General features: G+C 44.2%; 1 protein-coding gene across 8 annotated transcripts in view; it reads right to left on the bottom strand.

Moving 5' to 3' along the window:
• LOC139551721 (GTPase-activating Rap/Ran-GAP domain-like protein 3) overlaps window positions 1-23,715 on the bottom strand; it is a 179,309-nt gene that overhangs the window by 4,303 nt on the left and 151,291 nt on the right. For 6 of the 8 annotated variants that reach the window (XM_071362997.1, XM_071362996.1, XM_071362998.1 and 3 more), the window contains 10 exons: window positions 16,484-16,600; window positions 15,595-15,752; window positions 14,952-15,110; window positions 14,671-14,737; window positions 13,863-13,970; window positions 13,086-13,204; window positions 10,280-10,415; window positions 8,812-8,871; window positions 6,284-6,520; window positions 182-302 (listed from right to left, as the gene is read on the bottom strand). In XM_071362997.1, coding sequence (XP_071219098.1) covers window positions 182-302; window positions 6,284-6,520; window positions 8,812-8,871; window positions 10,280-10,415; window positions 13,086-13,204; window positions 13,863-13,970; window positions 14,671-14,737; window positions 14,952-15,110; window positions 15,595-15,752; window positions 16,484-16,600 — 1,282 coding nt within the window. The remainder of the gene's footprint in view (window positions 1-181; window positions 303-6,283; window positions 6,521-8,811; window positions 8,872-10,279; window positions 10,416-13,085; window positions 13,205-13,862; window positions 13,971-14,670; window positions 14,738-14,951; window positions 15,111-15,594; window positions 15,753-16,483; window positions 16,601-23,715) is intronic. The other 2 variants (XM_071363003.1, XM_071362999.1) reach the window with 1 other exon arrangement.

The raw sequence follows: 23,715 nt of genomic DNA on the forward strand, positions 1-23,715 counted from the left end.
CACTTTGTCTATTGTTGTGACTTAGATGAAGATCAGATCACATGTTATGACCAATTTACATAGAAATCCAGGTAATCCAAAGGGTTCACATACGTTTTCTTGCCACTGTATACGACTTAACATTCTAATTACTGCTACTATCTAGGGTAATGAGTTGCTGACGAAGATATGGGTCACTCACCTGTCACTGCAAGTGGAGGTCAGTGCTCGTGCCTTTGGCTCTTCCTCAGTGGTCTTCTTGCTCGTCTTCCTCTGTTTGACAGTGCTGCTGTCGGACTTACTGCTCGGCTCCTCGGTTAGGCCTGAGCATGAGACACAGAAGACCATTCAGTAAGGAACATTAACCATAACTGCTCGGTAAGAACCGACCATAACACAGACATTCACTAAACCACTTCGAAGGAGTATATAGCATTACAATCACTGTGGTTCCAATGCTGAGATGGTTCCAGTGGGTTAGAACAGGTTATGGTGCTGGCAACACCAGGGTTGAAGGTTTAATTCCCGTGAGGGAAACATATACTAAATACACTGAGTGTACAAAACATTAAGGACACCTGCTCTTTCCATGACATAGACTGAACAGGTGAATCCAGGTAAAAGCTATGACATCAAAAACTGTAACATCTTATGTTTCACGGAATCATGGCTGAATGATGACATGGATATTCAGCTAGCAGGATATACGCTGCATCGGCTAGATAGAACAGCATACTCCGGTAAGACGAGGGGTGCGGTCTGTGCATATTTGTAAACAGCAGCTGGTGCACGAAATCTAAGGAAGTCTCTAGATTTTGCTCGCCTGAAGTAGAGTATCTTATGATAAACTGTAGACCACACTATTTGCCAAGAGTTCTCATCTATACTTTTCGTGTCTGTTTATTTATCACCACAGACGGACGCTGGCACTAAGACTGCACTCAGTCAGCTGTATAAGGAAATAAGCAAACAGGAAACCGCTCACCCAGAGGCGGCGCTCCTAGCGGTCGGAGACTTTAATGCAGGGAAACTTAAATCAGTTTTACCATCAACATGTTAAATGCGCAACCAGATGGGAAAAAAACATTCTAGATCAACTGTACTCCACACACAGAGACACGTACAAAGCTCTCCCTCCATTTGATAAAATCTGACCACAATTCTATCCTCCTGATTCCTGCTTACAAGCAAAAATTAAAGCAGAAAGCACCAGTGACTCGGTTTATAAAAAAGTGGTCAGAAGAAGTAGATGCTAAACTACAGGACTGTTTTGCTATCACAGACTGGAACATGTTCCCAGGATTCTTCCGATTGCATTGAGGAATACACCACATCATCACTGGCTTGATCAATAAGTGCATCGAGGACATCGTCCCCACAGTGACTGTACGTACATACTCCAACCAGAAGCCATGGATTACAAGGCAACATTCGCACTGAGCTAAAGGGTAGAGCTGCCGCTTTCAAAGTACGGGACTCTAACCCGGAAGCTTATAAGAAATCCTAATATGCCCTCTGACGAACCATCAAACAGGCAAAGCGCCAATACAGGGCTAAGATTGAATCATACTACACCGGCTCCGACGCTCGTCTTATGTGGTAGGGCGTGCAAACTATTACAGACTACAAAGGGAAGCACAGCCGCGAGCTGCCCAGTGACACGAGCCTACCAGACGAGCTAAATCACTTCTATGCTCGCTTCGAGGCAAGCAACACTGAGGTATGCATGAGAGCATCAGCTGTTCCGGACAACTGTGTGATCACGCTCTCCGTAGCCGACGTGAGTAAGAACGTTAAACAGGTCAACATTCACAAGGCCGAGGGGCCAGACGGATTACCAGGACGTGTGCTCCGGGCATGTGCTGACCAACTGGCAGGTGTCTTCACTGACATTTTAAACATGTCCGTGATTGAGTTTGTAATACCAACATGTTTCAAGCAGACCACCGTAGTCCCTGTGCCCAAGCACACTAAGGCAACCTGCCTAAATGACTACAGACCCGTAGCACTCACGTCCGTAGCCATGAAGTGCTTTGAAAGGCTGGTAAGGGCTCACATCAACATCATTATTCCAGAAACCCTAGACCCACTCCAATTTGCATATCGCCCAAACAGATCCACAGAGGATGCAATCTCTATTGCACTCCACACTGCCCTTTCCCACCTGGACTAAAGGAACACCTACGTGAGAATGTTATTCATTGACTACAGCTCAGCGTTCAACACCATAGTACCCTCAAAGCTCATCACTAAGCTAAGGTTTCTAGGACTAAACACCTCCCTCTGCAACTGGATCCTGGACTTCCTGACGGGCCGCCCCCAGGTGGTGAGGGTAGGTAGCAACACATCTGCCATGCTCATCCTCAACACCGGAGCCCCTCAGGGGTGCGTGCAAAGTCCCCTCCTGTACTCCCTGTTCACCCACGACTGCGTGGCCAGTTACGACTCCAACAACATCATTCAGTTTGCAAGACGACACAACAGTGGTAGGCCTGATCACCCACAACGACGAGACAGCCTATAGGGAGGAGGTCAGAGACCTGGCCAGGTGGTGCCCTAATAACCAACCTATCCCTCAATGTAAACAAGACTTAGAAAAAGATTGTGGACTACAGGAAAAGGAGGAGCGAGCACACCCCCATTCTCATCGACAGGGCTGTAGTAGAGCAGGTTGAGAGCTTCAAGTTCCTTGGTGTCCACATCACCAACAAACTAGAATGGTCCAAACACACCAAGACAGTCGTAAAGAGGGCACGACAAAGCCTATTCCCCCTCAGGAAACTAAAAAGAATCGGCATGGGTCCTCAGATCCTCAAAAAGGTTCTACAGCTGCACCATCGAGAGCATCCTGACCGGTTGCAACACTGCCTGGTATGGCAACTGCTCGACCTCCGACCGCAAGGCACTACAGAGGGAAGTGCGTACGGCCCAGTACATCACTGGGGCTAAGCTGCCTGCCATCCAGGACCTCTACACAGGGCTCCGGGCAGCCGAGCGGAAATGGAGGAAAACTCGCCTCCCTGCGGACCTGGCATCCTTTCACTCCCTCCTCTCTACATTTTCCTCTTCTGTCTCTGCTGCTAAAGCCACTTTCTACCACTCTAAATTCCAAGCATCTGCCTCTAACCCTAGGAAGCTCTTTGCCACCTTCTCCTCCCTCCTGAATCCTCCTCCCCCTCCCCCCCCCCTCCTCCCTCTCTGCAGATGACTTCGTCAACCATTTTGAAAAGAAGGTCGACGACATCCGATCCTCGTTTGCTAAGTCAAACGACACCGCTGGTTCTGCTCACACTGCCCTACCCTGTGCTCTGACCTCTTTCTCCCCTCTCTCTCCAGATGAAATCTCGCGTCTTGTGACGGCCGGCCGCCCAACAACCTGCCCGCTTGACCGTATCCCCTCCTCTCTTCTCCAGACCATTTCCGGAGACCTTCTCCCTTACCTCACCTCGCTCATCAACTCATCCCTGACCGCTGGCTACGTCCCTTCCGTCTTCAAGAGAGCGAGAGTTGCACCCCTTCTGAAAAAACCTACACTCGATCCCTCCGATGTCAACAACTACAGACCAGTATCCCTTCTTTCTTTTCTCTCCAAAACTCTTGAACGTGCCGTCCTTGGCCAACTCTCCTGCTATCTCTCTCAGAATGACCTTCTTGATCCAAATCAGTCAGGTTTCAAGACTAGTCATTCAACTGAGACTGCTCTTCTCTGTATCACGGAGGCGCTCCGCACTGCTAAAGCTAACTCTCTCTCCTCTGCTCTCATCCTTCTAGACCTATCGGCTGCCTTCGATACTGTGAACCATCAGATCCTCCTCTCCACCCTCTCCGAGTTGGGCATCTCCGGCGCGGCCCACGCTTGGATTGTGTCCTACCTGACAGGTCGCTCCTACCAGGTGGCGTGGCGAGAATCTGTCTCCTCACCACGTGCTCTCACCACTGGTGTCCCCCAGGGCTCTGTTCTAGGCCCTCTCCTATTCTCGCTATACACCAAGTCACTTGGCTCTGTCATAACCTCACATGGTCTCTCCTATCATTGCTATGCAGACGACACACAATTAATCTTCTCCTTTCCCCCTTCTGATGACCAGGTGGCGAATCGCATCTCTGCATGTCTGGCAGACATATCAGTGTGGATGACGGATCACCACCTCAAGCTGAACCTCGGCAAGACGGAGCTGCTCTTCCTCCCGGGGAAGGACTGCCCGTTCCATGATCTCGCCATCACGGTTGACAACTCCATTGTGTCCTCCTCCCAGAGCGCTAAGAACCTTGGCGTGATCCTGGACAACACCCTGTCGTTCTCAACTAACATCAAGGCGGTGGCCCGTTCCTGTAGGTTCATGCTCTACAACATCCGCAGAGTACGACCCTGCCTCACACAGGAAGCGGCGCAGGTCCTAATCCAGGCACTTGTCATCTCCCGTCTGGATTACTGCAACTCCCTGTTGGCTGGGCTCCCTGCCTGTGCCATTAAACCCCTACAACTCATCCAGAACGCCGCAGCCCGTCTGGTGTTCAACCTTCCCAAGTTCTCTCACGTCACCCCGCTCCTCCGCTCTCTCCACTGGCTTCCAGTTGAAGCTCGCATCCGCTACAAGACCATGGTGCTTGCCTACGGAGCTGTGAGGGGAACGGCACCTCAGTACCTCCAGGCTCTGATCAGGCCCTACACCCAAACAAGGGCACTGCGTTCATCCACCTCTGGCCTGCTCGCCTCCCTACCACTGAGGAAGTACAGTTCCCGCTCAGCCCAGTCAAAACTGTTCGCTGCTCTGGCCCCCCAATGGTGGAACAAACTCCCTCACGACGCCAGGACAGCGGAGTCAATCACCACCTTCCGGAGACACCTGAAACCCCACCTCTTTAAGGAATACCTAGGATAGGATAAAGTAATCCTTCTGACCCCCCCCCCCCCCCTTAAAAGATTTAGATGCACTGTTGTAAAGTGGCTGTTCCACTGGATGTCATAAGGTGAATGCACCAATTTGTAAGTCGCTCTGGATAAGAGCGTCTGCTAAATGACTTAAATGTAAATGTAAATGTACACCAGGCCGTGTCAGAGGAAGGCCCAAAAAATTGTCAAAGACTCCACCCACCCCAGTCATAGACTGTTCTCTCTACTACCGCATGGCAAGCGATACCGGAGCACCAAGTCTTGGAACAGGTAATCAAATGGCTACCCAGACGATTTGCACTGTCACCCTCAAACCCCTCTTTTACGCTGCTGCTACTCTCTGTTTATCATATATGCGTAGTCACTTTAATTATACATTCATGTACATACTACCTCAATTAGCACGACTAACCGGTGCCCCCGCACATTGGCTAGCTGGACTATCTGCATTATGTCCCGCCACCCACCACTCGCCCACCCCTCTTTTACGCTACTGCTACTCTCTGTTTATCATATATTCATAGTCACTTTAACCAACCCTACATGTACATACTACCTCAATTAGCCCGACTAACCGGTGCCTGTATATAGCCTCGCTACTGTTATTATTCACTGTCTTTTTACTGTTGTTTTCAATTTCCTAACTTATCATCTATTGTTCACCTAATACCTATGTTTTACTTCAAAATTGCACTGTTGGTTAGGGCCTGTAAGTAAGCATTTCACTGTAAGGTTGTACACCTGTTGAATTCGGTGCACGTGACAAATAAACTTTGATTTGATTACTTATTGATGTCACCTGTTAAATCCACTTCCAATCACTGTAGATGAAGGGGAGGAGACAGGTTAAATAAGGAATTTAAAGCCTTGAGACAATTGAGACATGGATTGTGTATGTGTGCAATTCAGAGGGTGAATGGGGCAAGACAGAATATTTAAGTGCCTTTGAGCAGGGTATGGTAGCAGGTGCACCGCTCGACAGTTTCCCGTGTGTATCAAGAATGTTCCACCACCTAAAAGACATACAGCCAACTTGACACAACTGTGGGAAGCATTGGAGTCAACATGGGCCAGCATCCCTGTGGAATGCTTCCAGCACCTTGTAGAGTCCATGCGCTGACTAATTGAGGCTGTTCTGTGGGCAAATGGGGAAGGGGGGGGGGGGTGAAACTCAATATTAGGAAGGTGTCCTTAATGTTTTGTACACTCAGTGTAAACTGTATATCTCATTGTCACCTGTAGGTGTATTAGATAAAAAAGTTGATCAAATAGCTAAATGACCATGAACACTGATGGGAAAGACTCATATTATTCAGTCCACTAAACTTTCTGAACGCCCTGTCAGGTGTGTGTGTGTGTGTGTGTAGTCAGGGGTGTGTATGTACATTCCAGTCTTGGTGTCTCACTCACCTAGCAGCTCTTTGCGGGTGCGGCTGGCAATCTCTTTGATCTCCATGCGGGACAGCGACAGGGTGTGTGAAGCCCCCTGCATGAGGGGCCCCGCGGGGGCCACACACATGCTAGGGACCTGTGCTGTCAAGCCCGTCACCACCTTGTTGACCAGTGGCGACTTGAGGGGCCTCTCGATGCTGCGGCCCACCAGGTTACTCAGGGGGATCTTGAAAATATGCTTACACTGTGCCTCACCTGGGAGATGGGTAAGATAGGGGGGGGGGGGGGGGGGTGTCATGAAATGGAGAACGAGAAAAGGATGGGGGAGAGAGCAAGACAGGGGCGATAGAGAGAAGGGTCGAGGAAGAACGGGTGGCAGTGATCAAATAAGAGGAACAGAGAGGGGGGGGAGACAAGAAGCGAGAGGCGCGGGGAGGGTGAGGATGGATGGAGAAATACAGAGTGAGGTATTGCAGTAAGAGAGAGACACAATTTAAACACCAGGCAACTTCAGGCAATGAAGAACTGGAGACATGCTTAGTTTGGTTAGTTTACCACGCACATGCACACACACACACACATTGGAAGAATACATGAACATGAAAAACAGGATCATGTCATGTTAAAATTAAGCCTTCTGTATCTAAACTGATTAATAACACTGTACTCAGTGGCACAGTGTGTGATCTCATTATGATTTCATCATCATATCAACACTCTTGTAATATAATATGACCACTAAATTACAGCCATTTACGGCTATATATTATTTATTCATAATTTGGAATAAATAATTAAACTGTTGACGTCAAATTAATTGAATGCACAACACTCTTGTAATTTAATAGGACCACTAAATTACAGCCATTTCCGGCTATATATTAAACTGTTTAAGTCAAATTAATTGAATGCTTAACATCTTGATAACAGCACTGCATTCCGCCTCTCTAGTCTGCTGTAATCCAGTCAGAGACACAACAAGGATGGGTTCATTAGGCACCAAATTTACGGACTGAATCCAGGAGGGACAGCTTGGATTTGGCCAACAAGAACTATAGTTATTTGATTTCCGTTGCAACATGTTTTGTTACGTTTAGCCCTAATGAACACGACCCAGCTGTATTGTTTTGCAATGACTAATGTAACCACCAGGTGGAAGTGAAGGGTCATATTCTAATGCAGCGTTCCCCTTGAGCAGGACAGGATGGCAATACTAGCACACACAGGCAGCTATGTGACTGTCTGAATCAATGGGAGGCTGCACTGCACCAAACAGACTGCCGTTCTGAAATGTCACAGGGTCAGAAGTGAAGAAAGCACCATTCTGGGAGACGGGGTCACTTATATTATTATTACAGGTTCACCGACTCACTGTCACCGCTTTACTGGCACTTCTCTCCAGGAACAATACCAGACACACGGAAATGTAAATAACAAACTAAATAGATATTAAATAATTATATCAAAACAAGCAAGCGACCATAATCACATGGATCTATATATCCCACATTTGTTTCTGCTCCAGGGTAAATAACCTTAAAATCAAAAAAACTAAGATCAGATTTCAATCAAATGTTGTACTGACAATAGTAAATGACCAAAAGAGTATTGAATATTTGGATTGTTATGCTTGTAACCGTCCGATCAGAATGGGATATGATTCCATGATTTAACATGGTTCAGGATTGGTCGAATACTACCAGATGTAGTTTGACAGTCCAATCAACACAGTCTCAGCATCCTTTATTCACGTTTACCTGATGTCAACAAATGTGATCTCAAACTGAGTAAATTCTCCACCAATTAAAAAGCACCTGTACCCATAGAGCAGAAACGGCAGGCATAGGCGGTATTTTTGGTATTTTTGTCAGCGCCCCCATCTTCCCTCCACTCCCTCCACCCCCCCAGATTGTGGCACCTCTATTTGGCCCACCACGCTGGATGGGAGAGGGGGCTTTGACAAAAGTTTCCATGGCGACAGTGCAATCTGTAAATCATGCTGCGGCAGACGTGTCTTCTACTCTCTCTCTCTCTTTCATTCGTCCCCTCTCTCTCTTCAGTCTCCCTCTCTCATTCTCACCTCTCTCACACGCATTACCTTTCCGAACCTGCATCCCTCTCATACTCTCTTCATCTCCATGAAATGTTGTTCTTTTAAACTGACTCACTCATTCTCACAATCGCTCTCCTCAGAGTGACAGAGAGCGAGGGGGATGGGGAAGACAAATAACGTTCACTTGACATTCAACCGAGGGTCAATCAAACGTGCCGCTTCATATGTAAAAAAATAAATAAATCAGAAAAGTTGTGTTTTTTCCCCCCCCGTGCATGTTAGTAGGGCAGCATGTGTAGCTAGATGAAGAGGGAGGGATGAAGAACAACTGAAGAGGGAGGAACGCATCCCAAACGGCACCCTTTTCCCTTTATCGCACGCCACTTTTGACGAAGGCCCACAAGGCTTTGGGAGAAAAAAAGTGCACTCTATAAGGGAAAAAGGTGCCATTTGGGACAAACCCGAGGAGTAGTGGGAAGACTACTTGAAGTACCTTCGGCATCCTTAGACATGTACAGGGAAAGCTTGGTACCGTACGGGATCCGTATGGAATCTGAACCAGGGATGAAGAAGAAGGTTATGTAACACACACACACACTCAAACACCGGTATGACAGAACACACACATTTAGTAGTCGCACCACCTCCAGAGCTGAAACAATCACTGTCACAGGGATGTGATTGGTTGTAGCAGTGTTCCAAGACTAGAGTTGACCAATAAAAAGAGAGGATGGACCAGGGGTGGGGTTTCATCTTACCCCACCCCTCCCCCAAATGTGACCCTTCACCTTAAAGCCCAGTACAGGTCCAATGCCAAACTCTCTGCCCAAAATAATACATCAGCACTCTGTAGTATGAGTGTGCATGTTTGTGTGAGGGTGCACATGCATACTAGCTACTGCAGTTCCCTGAGGAATAGAGGTGAGGTGACCCGAAATGACACACTCGGACTAACATAAATGTGTGTGTGTGTGTGTTCGTACCCATTTGAAGGACTGTGTGTTTCCACCCCACTTATGAGTCTATGGACCTCAGTGGTCATTAGATTTAGCGTCTATGTCTGATGTTTACTGCACGTCTCGTCCTTAGAGATAAAATACATTCTGTAATAAACGCAAAGCTGTCGTCACCTCTCTGTCTCTCTCCCCCTCTCTGTAATCACAGTAAATTACATCCTTGTGTATCATTAAAAACTGTCCCTCCTGGACACACAGTGCATCATAAATATGTTCCATTGCAGACGACAGCAATATACATTTAGAAGGATTGAGGGAGGAGTACCTTCATTGGAAAGAGAGTGGAAGTGTGGATGGGGGTCTTGGAGGGGGATGGGTAGTGTAGAAGGAGTGGAAAGACGGGAGGAAGGGAGAGAGAAAGAGAGAGAGGAGAGCGAGCGAGCGAGCAAAAAAGAGAAGGTGATATTGAGATCCCTCTGTCCTTGAGGGGAAACCCTGTCTTCATCTTGTGAGTTTTAGTTGGAGTCACAGAGACTAGGTGACTGCTGGTGGCTGGGTGGGTGGGATCACAGGTTCATGCACATTGACTGCTGTTCTCCCCTACTGTGTGTGTGTGTGTGTGTTCATACAGTATGTGTATGTGAAAGATATCACACTCCACTGGGAATGTTCCAACAAAGATTCAGAGGTGGCATTCTGCCTCAAGCTTTGGAGGAACATTTTCACAACTACAGCCTCAATTAAACTTCTCAACGGCATAGAAACAAACAAAAAATAGTGTAAATAATTTACCCTTGCAAGGGTTTCACAGTGTGTGGGTTGATTTAGTTCTTTGGGCCAGGCAAGTTTTTTTTTATATAAGGTTGCTTGTGTTATAAATCATACTACGCCCCCCCCACCAAATAATAACAAATAAATAGCAAAGACTCTTAGTCAACAAAGTGTGCATTTCCAATTGTACTTTGTGTCATTCTATATCATGTTTGGTTGTTATGTGAGGCTTACCGTCACCGAGCGGTGAGGGGAACACAGGCATTTCGTAGCCTGTGGGCGTCTGTGGCGAACTCTGGGAACTGGTGTCCCGGGAGCTGCAGTTGGAAGCCGAGTTGACCGGAGCGGACGACACAAAGTAGATGTCCGACTGCGTGAGCAGGGGATGGGGGGGAAGATGGAGGGATTGAATGAAATGGAGAGGGGCAGAAGAAGTGGATATGGGGAAAGATGAATAGAGAGAAATAGAGATTGAGAAAAATGAGAGGGAGATAAAGAGAAAGTATGACAGGTGATGGCATTATTTCCCTAACCAACACCTGCTAACACAACGATGTTGTATTTCATATTGCTAAATGGTACACTCGAGTCTGTGTACTGTGTAAGAGTTGTGTGTGTTTGATTGTTTTTGTACAGTTTATTGTCCCTGCTCGCGAAACAAATGCGAACACAGGCATATACACTCACCTAACCGTTTATTAGGTACACCACCCCATTCACGAAAATCGATCGCTCCTACAGAAAGTGAGTCACGTGGCAGTGGCTTGCGATATAAAGCAGGATGACAGGCATCCAGTTACTGTTCGTTTGGTTGCTAACAACTTTGAGCGTGATGTGATCGTCAGTGCCAGGCAGGCCGGATTCAGTATCTCAGAAAATTCTGCCTTCCCGGGCTTTAAGTATGACAGTGTCTGGGGTTTACCGAGAATGGCGCGACAAACAAAAAAACATCCAGTCGGCGGCAGTCCTGTAAGCGGAAAAAGCTAGTTGAAAGAGAATGGAAAGAATGGTGCAAGCTAACAGGAGGGCCACAAACAGACAAATAACGGCACGGTACAACAGTGGTGTGCAGAATGGCATCTTGGAACGCACAACTTGTTGATCCATGTCACGGATTGGCTATTGCAGCAGATGACCATACCGTTCCACTCCTATCAGCTAAAAACAAGAAGAAGGGGCTCCAGTACGCATGGGATCACCAACACTGGACAATTGAGTGGAAAAACATCACCTGGTCCAATGAATCCCGGTTCTTGTTGCATCATGCTGATGGCAGAGTTTTGGCATAAGCAGCATGGACCCATCCTGCATGGTGTCAGCTGTACACTCTTAGAAAAAAAAGGTTCCTAAAAGTATTCAGAACCCTTGACATTTTCCACATTATGTTACGTTACAGCCTTATTCTGAAATGGATTAAAAAAATGTTTTTTTATCCTCATTAATCTACAAACAATACCCCATAATGACGAAGCAAAAATAGGTTTAGAATGTATTAAAAATAAAAAACTGAAATATCACATTTACATAAGTATTAAGACCATTTGCTCAGTACTTTGTTGAAGCACCTTTGGCAGCGATTACAGTCTCGAGTCTTCTTGGGTATGACGCTATCAGCTTGGCACACCTGTATTTGGGGAGCTTCTCCCATTCTTCTCTGCAGATCCTGTCGAGCTCTGTCAGGTTGGATGGGGAGCGTTGCTGCACAGCTATTTTCAGGTCTCTGCAGAGATGTTCGATCGGGTTCCAGTTCGGACTCTGGCTGGGCCACTCAAGGACATTCAGAGACTTGTCCCGAAGCCACTCCTGCGTTGTCTTGGCTGTACTTAGGGTCGATGTCCTGTTGAAAGGTGAACCTCCGCCCCAGTCTGAGGTCCTGAGCGCTCTTGGAGCAGGTTTTCATCAAGGATCTCTCTGTACTTTGCTCCGTTCATCTTTCCCTCAACCCTCACTAGTCTCCTAGTCCCTGCCGTTGAAAAACATCCCCACAGCACGATGCTGCCACCACCATGCTTCACCGTAGGGATAGTGCCAGGTTTCCTCCAGATTTGATGCTTGGCATTCAGGCCAAAGAGTTCAATCTTGGAATTGCTCTACGGACAATTCCTTCAACTTCATGGCTTGGTTTTTGCTCTGACATGAACTGTCAACTGTGGGACCTTATATAGACAGGTGTGTGCCTTTCCAAATCATGACCAAATCAATTGAATTTACTAAAAGTGGCCTCCAATCAAGTTGTAGGATCATTTCAAGGACGATCAATAGAAACAGGATAAACCTGAGCTCAATTTCGAGTCTCATAGCAAAGGGTCTGAATACTTATGTAAATAAGGTATCTGTTTTTTATTTGTAATACATTATAGGTTATTGATTATAGATTGATGAGGAAAAACATTTATTTGATCAATTTTAGAATAATAATAATGTAACAAATGTGGAAAAAGGGAAGGGGTCTGAATACATATTTATGACAATACATACAGTGCAATGTATTGTCATAAATAATAAAATTGTAAAGGCTAATAAGGCTAACGGTCGGTCCTACCTGTCGATGATAAAATAATTATTGGTATAACCCTTCATAGAGGGTTCTAGGTAAAACCCTTCATAGAGGATTCTAGGTAGAACCATATACATTAGGGACTTTGAAGAACCCTAGATAGAACCCTCTGCAAAGTGTTCTACACAGCACCAAAAAGGGTTCCTCCATGGGGCAAACCAAAGAACTCTGTATGGTTTTACTTAGCACCTTTTTTTCAAAGAGTGTACAGGCTGGTGTACTGCCGTCCAATCTGCAGCAACTGCGTGATGCCATCGAGTCAGCATTGACCAACATTCCTGTGGAACGTTTCCGACTAGTATAATCCATGCCCCAAATAATTCAGGCAGTTCTGGAAGCAAAAGGGTGTCTGACCCGGTACTAGATGGTTCTACCTAATAAACTAGCCACTGAGTGTACATGAAAAAATATACACAATTGTGTACACATTTTCATTACAATCATGATCATGATTGGACACTTCCACCTGTCAATCAGACTCACCCTCGAGGCAGTCAGCTGCAGCTCTGGCACCACAGCTGTATAGACCAGGTTACCGTTGACAACCAGCCGGATCTCAATGGAGTCAGTGGTAAAAGCCAGGATGTAGGGGAACGCACACACTGTAACACAGCAACTTCCTGTTATTTGGTTGATAAAGGATGAACAAACTGCAACACAACAACAATAAGTTCCTGCTATGGTTTTACAATGGACAGGACAACCAATCTGCATTGACATTCATAATATGCTCCGCACAGCAGCATAAGAAAAAGTCAAGTTACAGGCAGAGCGGACAACCAAAGGTAACACGGAGTTCATGACAATTAAGTAAGTATGATAAAAAGCACAGCATCAACATTCAGAAGAAAGACACCTGGCTAAATGAAGTTGATATAAATGGTTGGGATATGTGATAGATAATAGACAATAGACAATAGGTAATGATAGTTTCTTAATTCATCCCAAGGAGACAATTGGTTTGTCAAAGCAGCATTACAGTACAAATGTAGAAGAGAAACTGTAGTTCATGTCATATTTATTTAAATCAAAAAGTAATGTCTCTTTAGTCGGCCATTCTCTGCTTTCATCAGTCATCAGGAACAAACACACAGAAGCACAGACACGGACAAACGCACTCGACGACCTAGCCTCAGTAGCCACCCGCTGCATGTTACCATGGCGACGGGGCTTAGGCCAGGGCCGGAGGCTGGGCTGACCGCAGGAGCGGGGAGGGGAGGGGTGAGACTGCGGGTTGCTATGGTTACCAGTACCACTCACCGATGGCATTGGGCATCTGGTTCCAGCTGAAGTGGAAGTCAGACGCGTTGGACTGGATCATGGGGGTGGAGCCGTTGAACGGACACACCTTCTTATAGGAACAGATATCTGTGCAGCAGAGCGAGAGAGACGGAGCTAAGACATCTAATTTCAGTCGTTAAACCATGTCCCAAATGGCACCCTATTCACTTTACAGTGCACTACTTTTGACCAGAGCCCATAGGATACAATAATTTGGGTCATTTGGGACGCATCTTACGTATTTGTAAAGTAATCTTATACGAACAGATATTTGCGGGTTGACGACAATGGACAATAGACACTGAGTATACCAAACATTAGGAACACCTTCCTAATATTGAGTTGCACCATATCAAGAAAGGACCATTCTTGATACACATGGGAAACTGTTGAGCGTGAAAACCCCAGCGGCATTGCTGTTCTTGACCCAAACCGGTGCGCCTGGCACCTAATACCATACCCTGTTCAAAGGCACTTAAATATTGTGTCTTGTCCATTCACCCTTTGAATGGCACACATACACAATACAAGTCTCAAGGCTTAAAAATCCTTCTTTAACCTGTCTCCTCTCCTTCATCTACATTGATTGAAGTGTATTTAACAATTGCCATCAATAATGGATCATAGCTTCCACCAGGATTCACCAGGTCAGTCTATGTGATGAAGAGTGTTCTTAATGTTTTGTATAGTCAGTGTATATTATAATATTACTGTATATTAGAATGTAGAAAGACCCCAGATAAATATTTATACTTTGATGTAAAATAAGGGATAAATAGAGACTCACAATTGTAACACAACAAAAGACCAGCCTCCCCATCCTCGTACACATCGATGGCTGCCACAAAGTTGACCTGTGTGCACACGGCAGAGAAGAACACAGTATTGAATTGATTTGATTCAATTATGAAGAAAATACATTCATTTATTCTATTCAATTATCATTCACTGGCCCGTCTTCAACTCGTCTCCCCCTAAACTGTAACTCTTCCATTGTTGAGCTCTGTTCCCAGTTAACCAACCAGGTACACTGAAGATAAATGAGCGGTAAATGGTCAGAGGTCTCACCCGGTTGGCGTCTACGTGGTGCAGCCTGTATGCGTCCCCGGTGCTCTCGTTGATCAGGTCAAACTGGTGTTTGTAGGCCACGCAGATCATGTTGTCGTTCTCCCCTGTAGGACCATCCACCAAAGCCATCACCACCGGAGTTTCACACAGACAGATTTCCTAGAGGACAGGGCGGCAGGTAGCCTAGCGGTTAAGAGCGTTGCGCCACTAACCAAAAAGTTGCTAGTTTGACTCCCTGAGCTGACTAGGTGAAAGATGTGTTGATGTGCCCTTGAGCAAGGCACTCCGGATAAGAGCGTCTGCTAAATGACTAAATTGTAACGGAGGGGGACTTATCAGGAGGATGGGGCTCCCACATGGGGCTCCCACAGGTCTCACACAGTCAGCGTGCATGTAGTTTTGGCTATGCGCCTCTCCTCATCCACTAGCCCCGTTCCTCATTGGGTTTAGCTGTGGTGACACACTCCCGCTGGTCCACGATGAAAGTTTACTCTAAAATACTGATTGTTACGTTGAACTCATCCAGTCATTCAAAATGGTTATGGTAAAGACCTACTGTGCACGATAGTGGAAAGTGTAGTCTGTGTGTTTCTGTGTAAACCGTGTGTTGTGTGTGTCCGCTTGTGTGTAAAAATGACCCCACCCGTATGTACTGGAACTGGTCCACGGGCGAGTCGGTTGCGGTGCCCATGCCATCTGGGCGGGGCTGTTTCCTGGTGATGAGGAGGAGCTTGTTTCTGATGGCTGCCACGATCCTCAACTCTGACCCGTGGTGGGTGTTGATAGAGTACAGGTGACACCCTGGGGTAGGGGCAGTAGGGGAGGGAAGGAGAGAGGGGGAGGGTGATGGGGAGACAGAAGGGTGATGGGGAGACAGAAGGGGGGATAGGGGTGAGATAGAGAGAGAGTTTTCCCTCTCTGTCTCTTTCTCATTCATTGTCTAAGAAGTGCTTCCCCTACCTGAGTGGCATATTGGATCTGGTCTGGTCCTTACATATCGAAATGCAGCAGGTTCTATTCCTCTAATCTCTTTTCTGAGACACACACACTCATGCTCACCCTTCCTCCCCCTCCAAAACCCACACCCCAAACACACCCACGTACTGTGGTTGTATTGTAGAGGCCATACAGTGTGTAGTAGGGGGGGTGTTGTCCTCTCCTCAGGGACTGTTCCACAGATCAGTGCTGTGGCTGTGGCCGGACGCTCTACTCTACTACACCTCACTGAACTGGGACACTGCCTGGGAACGGGACCGTGCGCTGAGTGTGTGCGTTTTTAGTTTTAAAACAAGGAAAATTCGGACAAGTGGGGACATTTTGCCAGTACTCCACAAGGAAAAAGGCTATTTTAGTCTTAGGTGTTAAGTTTAGGGTTTCAATTCGGATTAGGGGTTATGTTTAGGAGTTTGGGTTAGGAGTTAAGGTTAGGATTTTGAATGGGAATCATTTGTTTGGTCCCCACAAGGATAGTAAAACAAATATGTGTGTGTGTGTGTGCATGCGTGCGTGCGTATGCCTGCTTGTGTGTGTACCTTTGGTCTTCTCCAGTTTGTTTTCTCGGCTGTCACACTTGGTGCGAACCAGCTGCCTCTCCTCCAGGCCTCTCTTGAGCATGCTCAGTCTGAACACATAGAGACGAGCATCCTTCCCTGGAAAACAACACATCTTCAAAAACCAATTTATAAACAACACAAATTCCGTGATTCTATAGTAGTATTCCACAGTAGTCCACAGACCTACTCTACATCGACTTAGTGGGTTTTGTCCAACATGTCTCGGGACCTACGCATTGCCACAATCATACCCTGGAACTTGTTTTGTCCCATGGAAGAAATATTGGGGATCTAAATGTTTTTTTCTCATAATCCTGGACTATCGGACCACCATATTATTACGTTGGCAATCGCCACAAATAATCTGCTCAGACCCTAACCAAGGTTTATCAAAAGTTGCGCTATAAATTCTTGGGACAACCTTCCAGACTCCTTCCACCTACCCAAGGACGTTGGAATACAAAAATCTGTTAACCACCTAACCAAGGATCTAAACCTAACCTTGCAGTCGCACTTCTAAAAGCAAAACACATTTGACACAAAAAAATTGCTCCCCGGTACACAGGAAATACCCGAGCCCTGAAGTAAGCTTTCAGAAACTGGAACGGAAGTCCAACTAGCTTGGAAAGACAGTACCGTGCAATATCAAAGAGCTCTCACTGCTGCTCAATCATCTTACTTTTCCAATCTGATTGAGGAGAATAAAAACAAATCGAAAATGTATTTTTGATACTGTCACAAAACTTACTAAAAAGCAGCATTCCCCAAGTGAGGATGGCCTTCACTTCAGCAGTGAAGAAATCATTAACTTCCTCAACGAAAAAAATATTGATCATTAGAAAGCAAATTACGGACTCCTCTTTGAATATGCATATTTCTCCAAAACTCAGTTGTCCTGAATCTGCACAGAACTGCCAGGACCTAGGATCAATGGAGACACTCAAGTTATATATAGTTTTTTTTTTAAATATCCGAAACATACAATATACTTGCAGTGAAGCCGCTCAACAATTACACCACACCAGTCATCCAACAGACTCCCATTTAGAGCGACACACAGAAGCATCCAGGGTCAATGCCCTGCAGAAGGGCACGTTGACAGATCTCCCACCAGGCCAAAAAACGTGAACCCAAACCCTCCAAGATCCCCCCCACAGTTCCCCAATAGCTGACCCTCAACCATCCGAGACCACTCCCACAGTCCCCACCCAAGAATAAAAAAGAAAAATACATACAATTAATTCCATTCCCCACCCCCAAGAACCCCTCAACCAAGAAAATTAATAAAAGAGAAAAAAGAAAAAGCAAACAATACAATACAAAAAAACAAAACAAAACAAAGGACATCAAGGACAACTAAAATCATAACAGCAATGCCAACTGTATATGTTTGAGTGCATGTCTGGCACCATTACATGTGTGTGTCCGTGTATGCGTGTATTTGAATGAGAGTGTGTGTATATGCATGTGTACAAACACCTGCACGGCATCAGCCTCAGACAAACCGGCATTAGCTGTAAAAACACTGCCCCTCAAAGTTACTTTCTATGTTTTATTTTGACTTTAATATTTGTTGTAATATTTGTTCTCTTTTCAGGGGGATGAAATTGAAATTGTAGCCAGATCTGCAATGCTTGTTTGAAAAAGAGACATACTTCGAAAAAGTATCATTTTCAATTAATCGAAAATGAGACATGGCAATCTGCACAAAGGCAAAAAGGCCATTTTAAACAGTGGATGAGCTTTTATTAGTAATCTACTTAAGAACCATTTAGGGTTCAAGTAAAACATTTGAATAAGTGAAGCTTAGAGAGAGGTTTAGTGATTTTATATTTAATAATCTCAACCCATCCAATTCATATTCATTAGATAGATAGGCACGCTTTATTTTGTCTGGTTTAGCGTCACAGATAAAGCAAAATATTTTTTGCTCATTTCATTTGAAAAACGAATAAGCAGGAGTAAGCAGCACCATAAGTAACTGAGATATGACTAAGGAGTTAAAACAGGGCAATTTTTCCATAAATAGACCTCTCCATGGTTGCAGGATCTTGTCTATTTTTACAAGTTTTCTATTGAAATTCATTGTGGAGAGCTTATTTATATCTTTTGTGATATGAATACCAAGTATGTCTACTTCACCATCAACCCATTGTATTGGTAAACTGCAGGGTAATGTAAAAGTTGTATTTTTTAAAGATCCAATACGTAATATTGTACACTTATCATAATTAGGTTTTAGTCCAGAGAGTACAGAAAAGTTATCTAGATCTTCAATGAGACATTGCAGGGATCTAGCTTGCGGACTTAATATAAAACTTTTGTTTTTAGGCCTTGGATTTCTAATCTGCTAATGTTGTTATTGGATCTGATTTTGCTATACTGTTGCAACCTGGGCTTGGTATACATTATTTTTACCCATTTTATAAGAGAATCACGAAATTGAAAAAATCCAGTCTTACTTTAATCAAATGCCTTTTCAAAATCCGCTATAAATACCAGGCCTGGCTTCTTACAGAATATTGAAGTGTAAGAGGCCTCCAGTTTTTTAGATAGACTGAATCTTTATATTTGCCATCTGGGTCTTGTTTTAATAATAGAAAAATCAGACCTTCCTGCTGAGTACCTGACAGACTACCATTTCTATAGGAGTAGTTAAAACAATCTAACAATGGAGCTTTTAGTATATCAAAAATGCTTGATATACCTTTACCAGTATGCCATGAAGCCCTGGGGTTTTTCCAGACTGAAAGGATTTAATAGCCTCAAGAAGTTAATCCTCTGTAATTTGGCCTTCACACTGACCTTTCTGTACATTTGTTAATTATATTTTTTATTTGGAAATAATTCCTTACCGTAATCTTCATTCAGTGGGAGAGGATGAGATGGAAAAGAGAACATCTGTTAGCGTATTGGAGATTCAGGAATAATTTTGTGCATTTTTCTCCATATTTCATCCAGTTTGCTTAATTTTTGTAATAGTTTACACTGAATAAGTTCAAGTTCTTTTTGTTTTTCCTCTAACTTATTTTGTATCTCTGTAGTATCGTTTTTATTGTCATCTACCTGTACTATTAGTTAATGTTTTTCCCTTGTTAGTCTTGTCTCTTTAGCTAGAAACTGCTTTTTTAATTATTGATGAATATTGAATTGAATGACCTCCTGAAGGTATTTAAAGGTATCCCAAACAATAACAATTCAGTTAGTTATTTTGTCTTAGTTAAAAATAAGTTGTCCTCCAGTAAACTTTGATTAAATTTCCAATATCCCCGTCCACGTGGAAATTCTATGAGAGTTATGTGAAGGCCAATTAGATGATGATCCAATCGCATTCTGTCTACTATTAAAACTTTTTTAACCTTTGATGCAAGAGAGAAAGAGACAAGAAAGTAGTCAAGATGACTAGCTTGATTAAGTCTCCTCCATGTACTGTATATCTCACTAGGTCGGGGTTTTTAGTCTCCAAATATCCACTATTTCTAATGTGTCCATAATATTTGTGATTTTCTTAAAGGCACGGTTATGATAGTTTGTAGAGTGACTTCCTTTACGGTCCATTGAGGTACTTAACACTATGTTATAGTCTCCTACCATTATGATTTGATCATTTGTTGCCTGCAAGTTCAATAAATTGGTATAAATATTTTCGAAGAAGTATGGATCATCCTGATCTGGGTCATATAGATTAATGAGCCAAATACATTTTTCATCCACTTTCATATTAGAAAGTCATTCCTGACTATTTGCATATTCAAATCAAAATGTTTGTTAATTAAATCACACCTTTTGAGTTATTTTGTTCATGACAGAAAATTATTTCACCACCCCATTCCTTTATCCACACAACTTCATCTAAGGATGTAGAGTGAGTTTCCTGTAAACAGTAAATGTTATATTCCTTTTCTTTTAGCCCTGTAACGACTGATCTTCGTTAAAACTTCTTTGGGATAGGGGGCACTATTTTCACTTTGGGATAAAATCGTGCCCAATTTAAACGGCCTCGTACTCTATTCTAGATCGTACAATATGCATATTATTATTACTATTGGATAGAAAACACTCTCAAGTTTCTAAAACCGTTTGAATTATATCTGTGAGTAAAACAGAACTCATTTTGCAGCAAACTTCCTGTCAGGAAGTGAAAAATCTGAAATCGAGGCTCTGTTCCAGGGCCTTCCTATTCATTTGCTTGAAATCTATGGATATACATGCACTTCCTACGCCCCCCACTAGCTGTCAACAGGCAGTGGGAGGTGGAATGGGGTGTCTAGCTTGATCTGAGGTCGAACAAGAGCTCTTGGAATGACGTGACCCCAATTTCCTTTGTCCAGCAAGGCGCGGGAAGGACATCGACATTGGCTTCTGAAAAGCGTTCGGTATAGACGTCTAATAACTCCGGCTTTGATTTTATTTGATACATGTGATAATATCATCGTAAAGTATGTTTTTTCAATATAGTTTTATCAGATTATTGAAAGTTTATCGGGAGTTTTGGCTTTTTCCGTTCTCTGCGTTTGGTGACGATGGACAGCTTCGCGCCACTTGGCTAGCTTTGGTTGCTAATTCGACAGGATAAGAGGAGATTCTAAAACCAAACAACGATTGTTCTGGACAAAGGACCCCTTGTACAAGATTCTGATGGAAGCTCAGCAAAAGTAGGAACCATTTATGATGTTATTTCGTATTTCTGTGGAAAATGTTTAGTACTATTTTCCGCCCTCATTGCAGGCGCTGTCTCGCTATAACGTAAGCTGTATGTCGTACTAAAGTTATTTTTAGAATTCTAACACGGCGATTGCATTAAGAACTAGTGTATCTTTCATTTGCTATCCAACATGTATTTTTTAGTAAAGTTTATGATGAGTTATTTGGTCAGATTAGGTGAGTGTCAGAAATATATCCGGAGATTCTGGGGAAAAGTTGCTACGTTTTCACAATGTATAACCACGGATTTCAGCTCTAAATATGCACATTTTCGAACAAAACATAAGTGTATTGTATAACCTGATGTTATAGGACTGTCATCTGATGAAGTTTGTCAAGGTTAGTGAAAAATGATATATCTTTTGCTGTTTTTTTGCGATCGCTAACTTTTGCTGCTGATAAATGGGTTGTGTTTTTGGCTATTGTGTTTTCGCTGTAAAACACTTAAAAAATCTGAAATATTGGCTGGATTCACAAGATGTTTATCTTTCATTTGCTGTACACCATGTGTTTTTCATAAATGTTTTATGATGATTATTTAGGTATTTCACGTTGGTCTCTGTAATTGTTCTAGCTGCTTCGGTTCTATTTGTGATTGTAGCTGCAATAACCTATGTGCATATTTCATACCTGAAATATGCACATTTTTCGAATAAAACATAGATTTATTGTATAACATGTTATAAGACTGTCATCTGATGAAGTTGTTTCTTGGTTAGTGACTAATTCGATCTCTATTTGGGGGTTTTGTGCAAGCTACCTGTGCTGTGAAAGAAATGTCTGTGCTTTTTTGTATTTGGTGGTGAGCTAACATAAATATACGTGGTGTTTTCGCTGTAAAACATTTAAAAAATCGGACATGTTGGCTGGATTCACAAGATGTTTATCTTTCATTTGCTGTATTGGACTTGTTAATATGTGGGGGGGGGGGGGGGGGCTAGACAGGTTAAGTGGCCAAGTTTTTTAATCCCGTATCACTACACATTCGCGAAAATAGTCATGGCCTCTAAACCTTCCAGCTACCTACTGGACCCTATTCCCCAGCCCTACTTCCTGTTCTTGGCTCTATGTTGACCATAATAATTGCTCCCTATCCCCCGGATGTGTACCAAATAAAGTAATAAAGCCTCTCCTGAAAAAGCCAAACCTTCACCCGAAAAAATTAAAAAGTTGGCCTATATCGAATCCTCTATTCTTTTCAATATATAAAAAAAGCTTTCGATACACTCGACTTGAGTGGGTTGATTTACTGACATGATCTTCCTGTCCGGTTTAGCTCCTCCTCGGGCTTGTGCGGTGGGGGAGATCTTCGTGGGCTATTCTCAGCCTTGTCTCAAGGTATTAAGTTGGTGGTCCCTCTAGTGGTGTGGGGGCTGTGCTTTGGCAAAGTGGGTAGCGTTATATCCTGCCTGGTTGGCTCTGTCTGGGGGTATCCTCGGACCCCGCCACAGTGTCGTCCCCCCCCCCCCCGTCTCAGTCTCCAGTATGTGCCAGGGGGCTAGGGTCAGTCTGGTGTAATTCTCATGTCTTATCTAGTGTCCTGTGTGAACTTAAGTATGCTCCCTCTAATTCTCCCATCACTCTCTCTTCCCCCTCCCAGAGGACCTGAGCCCTAGGACCATGCCTCAGGACTACCTGGCCTGACAACTCCTGGCCTGTCCCCGTCCAACCTGGTCGTGCTGCTGATCCAGTTTCTGCTATTTTGCCCGTGGCTATGGAACACTGACTTTTCCCCAGACATACTACCTTGTTGTACTGCTGCTTCAGTTTCAACTGATCTGCCTATGGCTATGGAACCCTGACGTGTTCATCGGATGTGCTTCCTTGTCCCGGACCTGCTGTTTTTGACCCTCTCTCCCGCTCTACTGCACCTGCTGTCTCAACCTTTGAATGATCGGCTATAAAAAGCCAACTGACATTTACTGCTGAGGTGCTGACCTGTTGCACCCTCTACAACCACTGTGATTATTATTTGACCCTGCTGGTTATCTATGAACGTTTGAACATCTTGAAGAATGATCTGGCCTTAAAATGGCCATGTACTCTTATAATCTCCGCCCGGCACAGCAAGAAGAGTACTGGCTATCCCTCAGAGCCTGGTTCCATTCTAGGTTTCTTCCTAGGTTCCTGCCTTTCTAGGGAGTTTTTCCTAGCCACTGAGCCTCTACATCGGCATTGCTTGCGGTTTGGGGTTTTAGGCTGGGTTTCTGTATAAGCACGTTGTGACATCTGCTGATGTAAAAAGGGCTTTATAAATACATTTGATTGATTTGATAGATATTCACCTACAAACCACCAGTGTTCATCAAATCATCTTCATCAAATCCCTTTTTCTTTTATTCTTCTGTTCTTCCTCGTTTCTATTATAGTCTTCCTCCATGGTCTATCGGCAGCATATCAAACCACAGTTCTATGACAAAACTGGAAAAATTCAAGAAAGTTGACTGTTTACATGTTTTTATAACATCTGTCTGTACCCACTCACAAACCACCCATGTGCTGATACA

Source organism: Salvelinus alpinus, chromosome 24 (assembly GCF_045679555.1).
Source record: "Salvelinus alpinus chromosome 24, SLU_Salpinus.1, whole genome shotgun sequence".
NCBI lineage: Eukaryota > Metazoa > Chordata > Actinopteri > Salmoniformes > Salmonidae > Salvelinus > Salvelinus alpinus.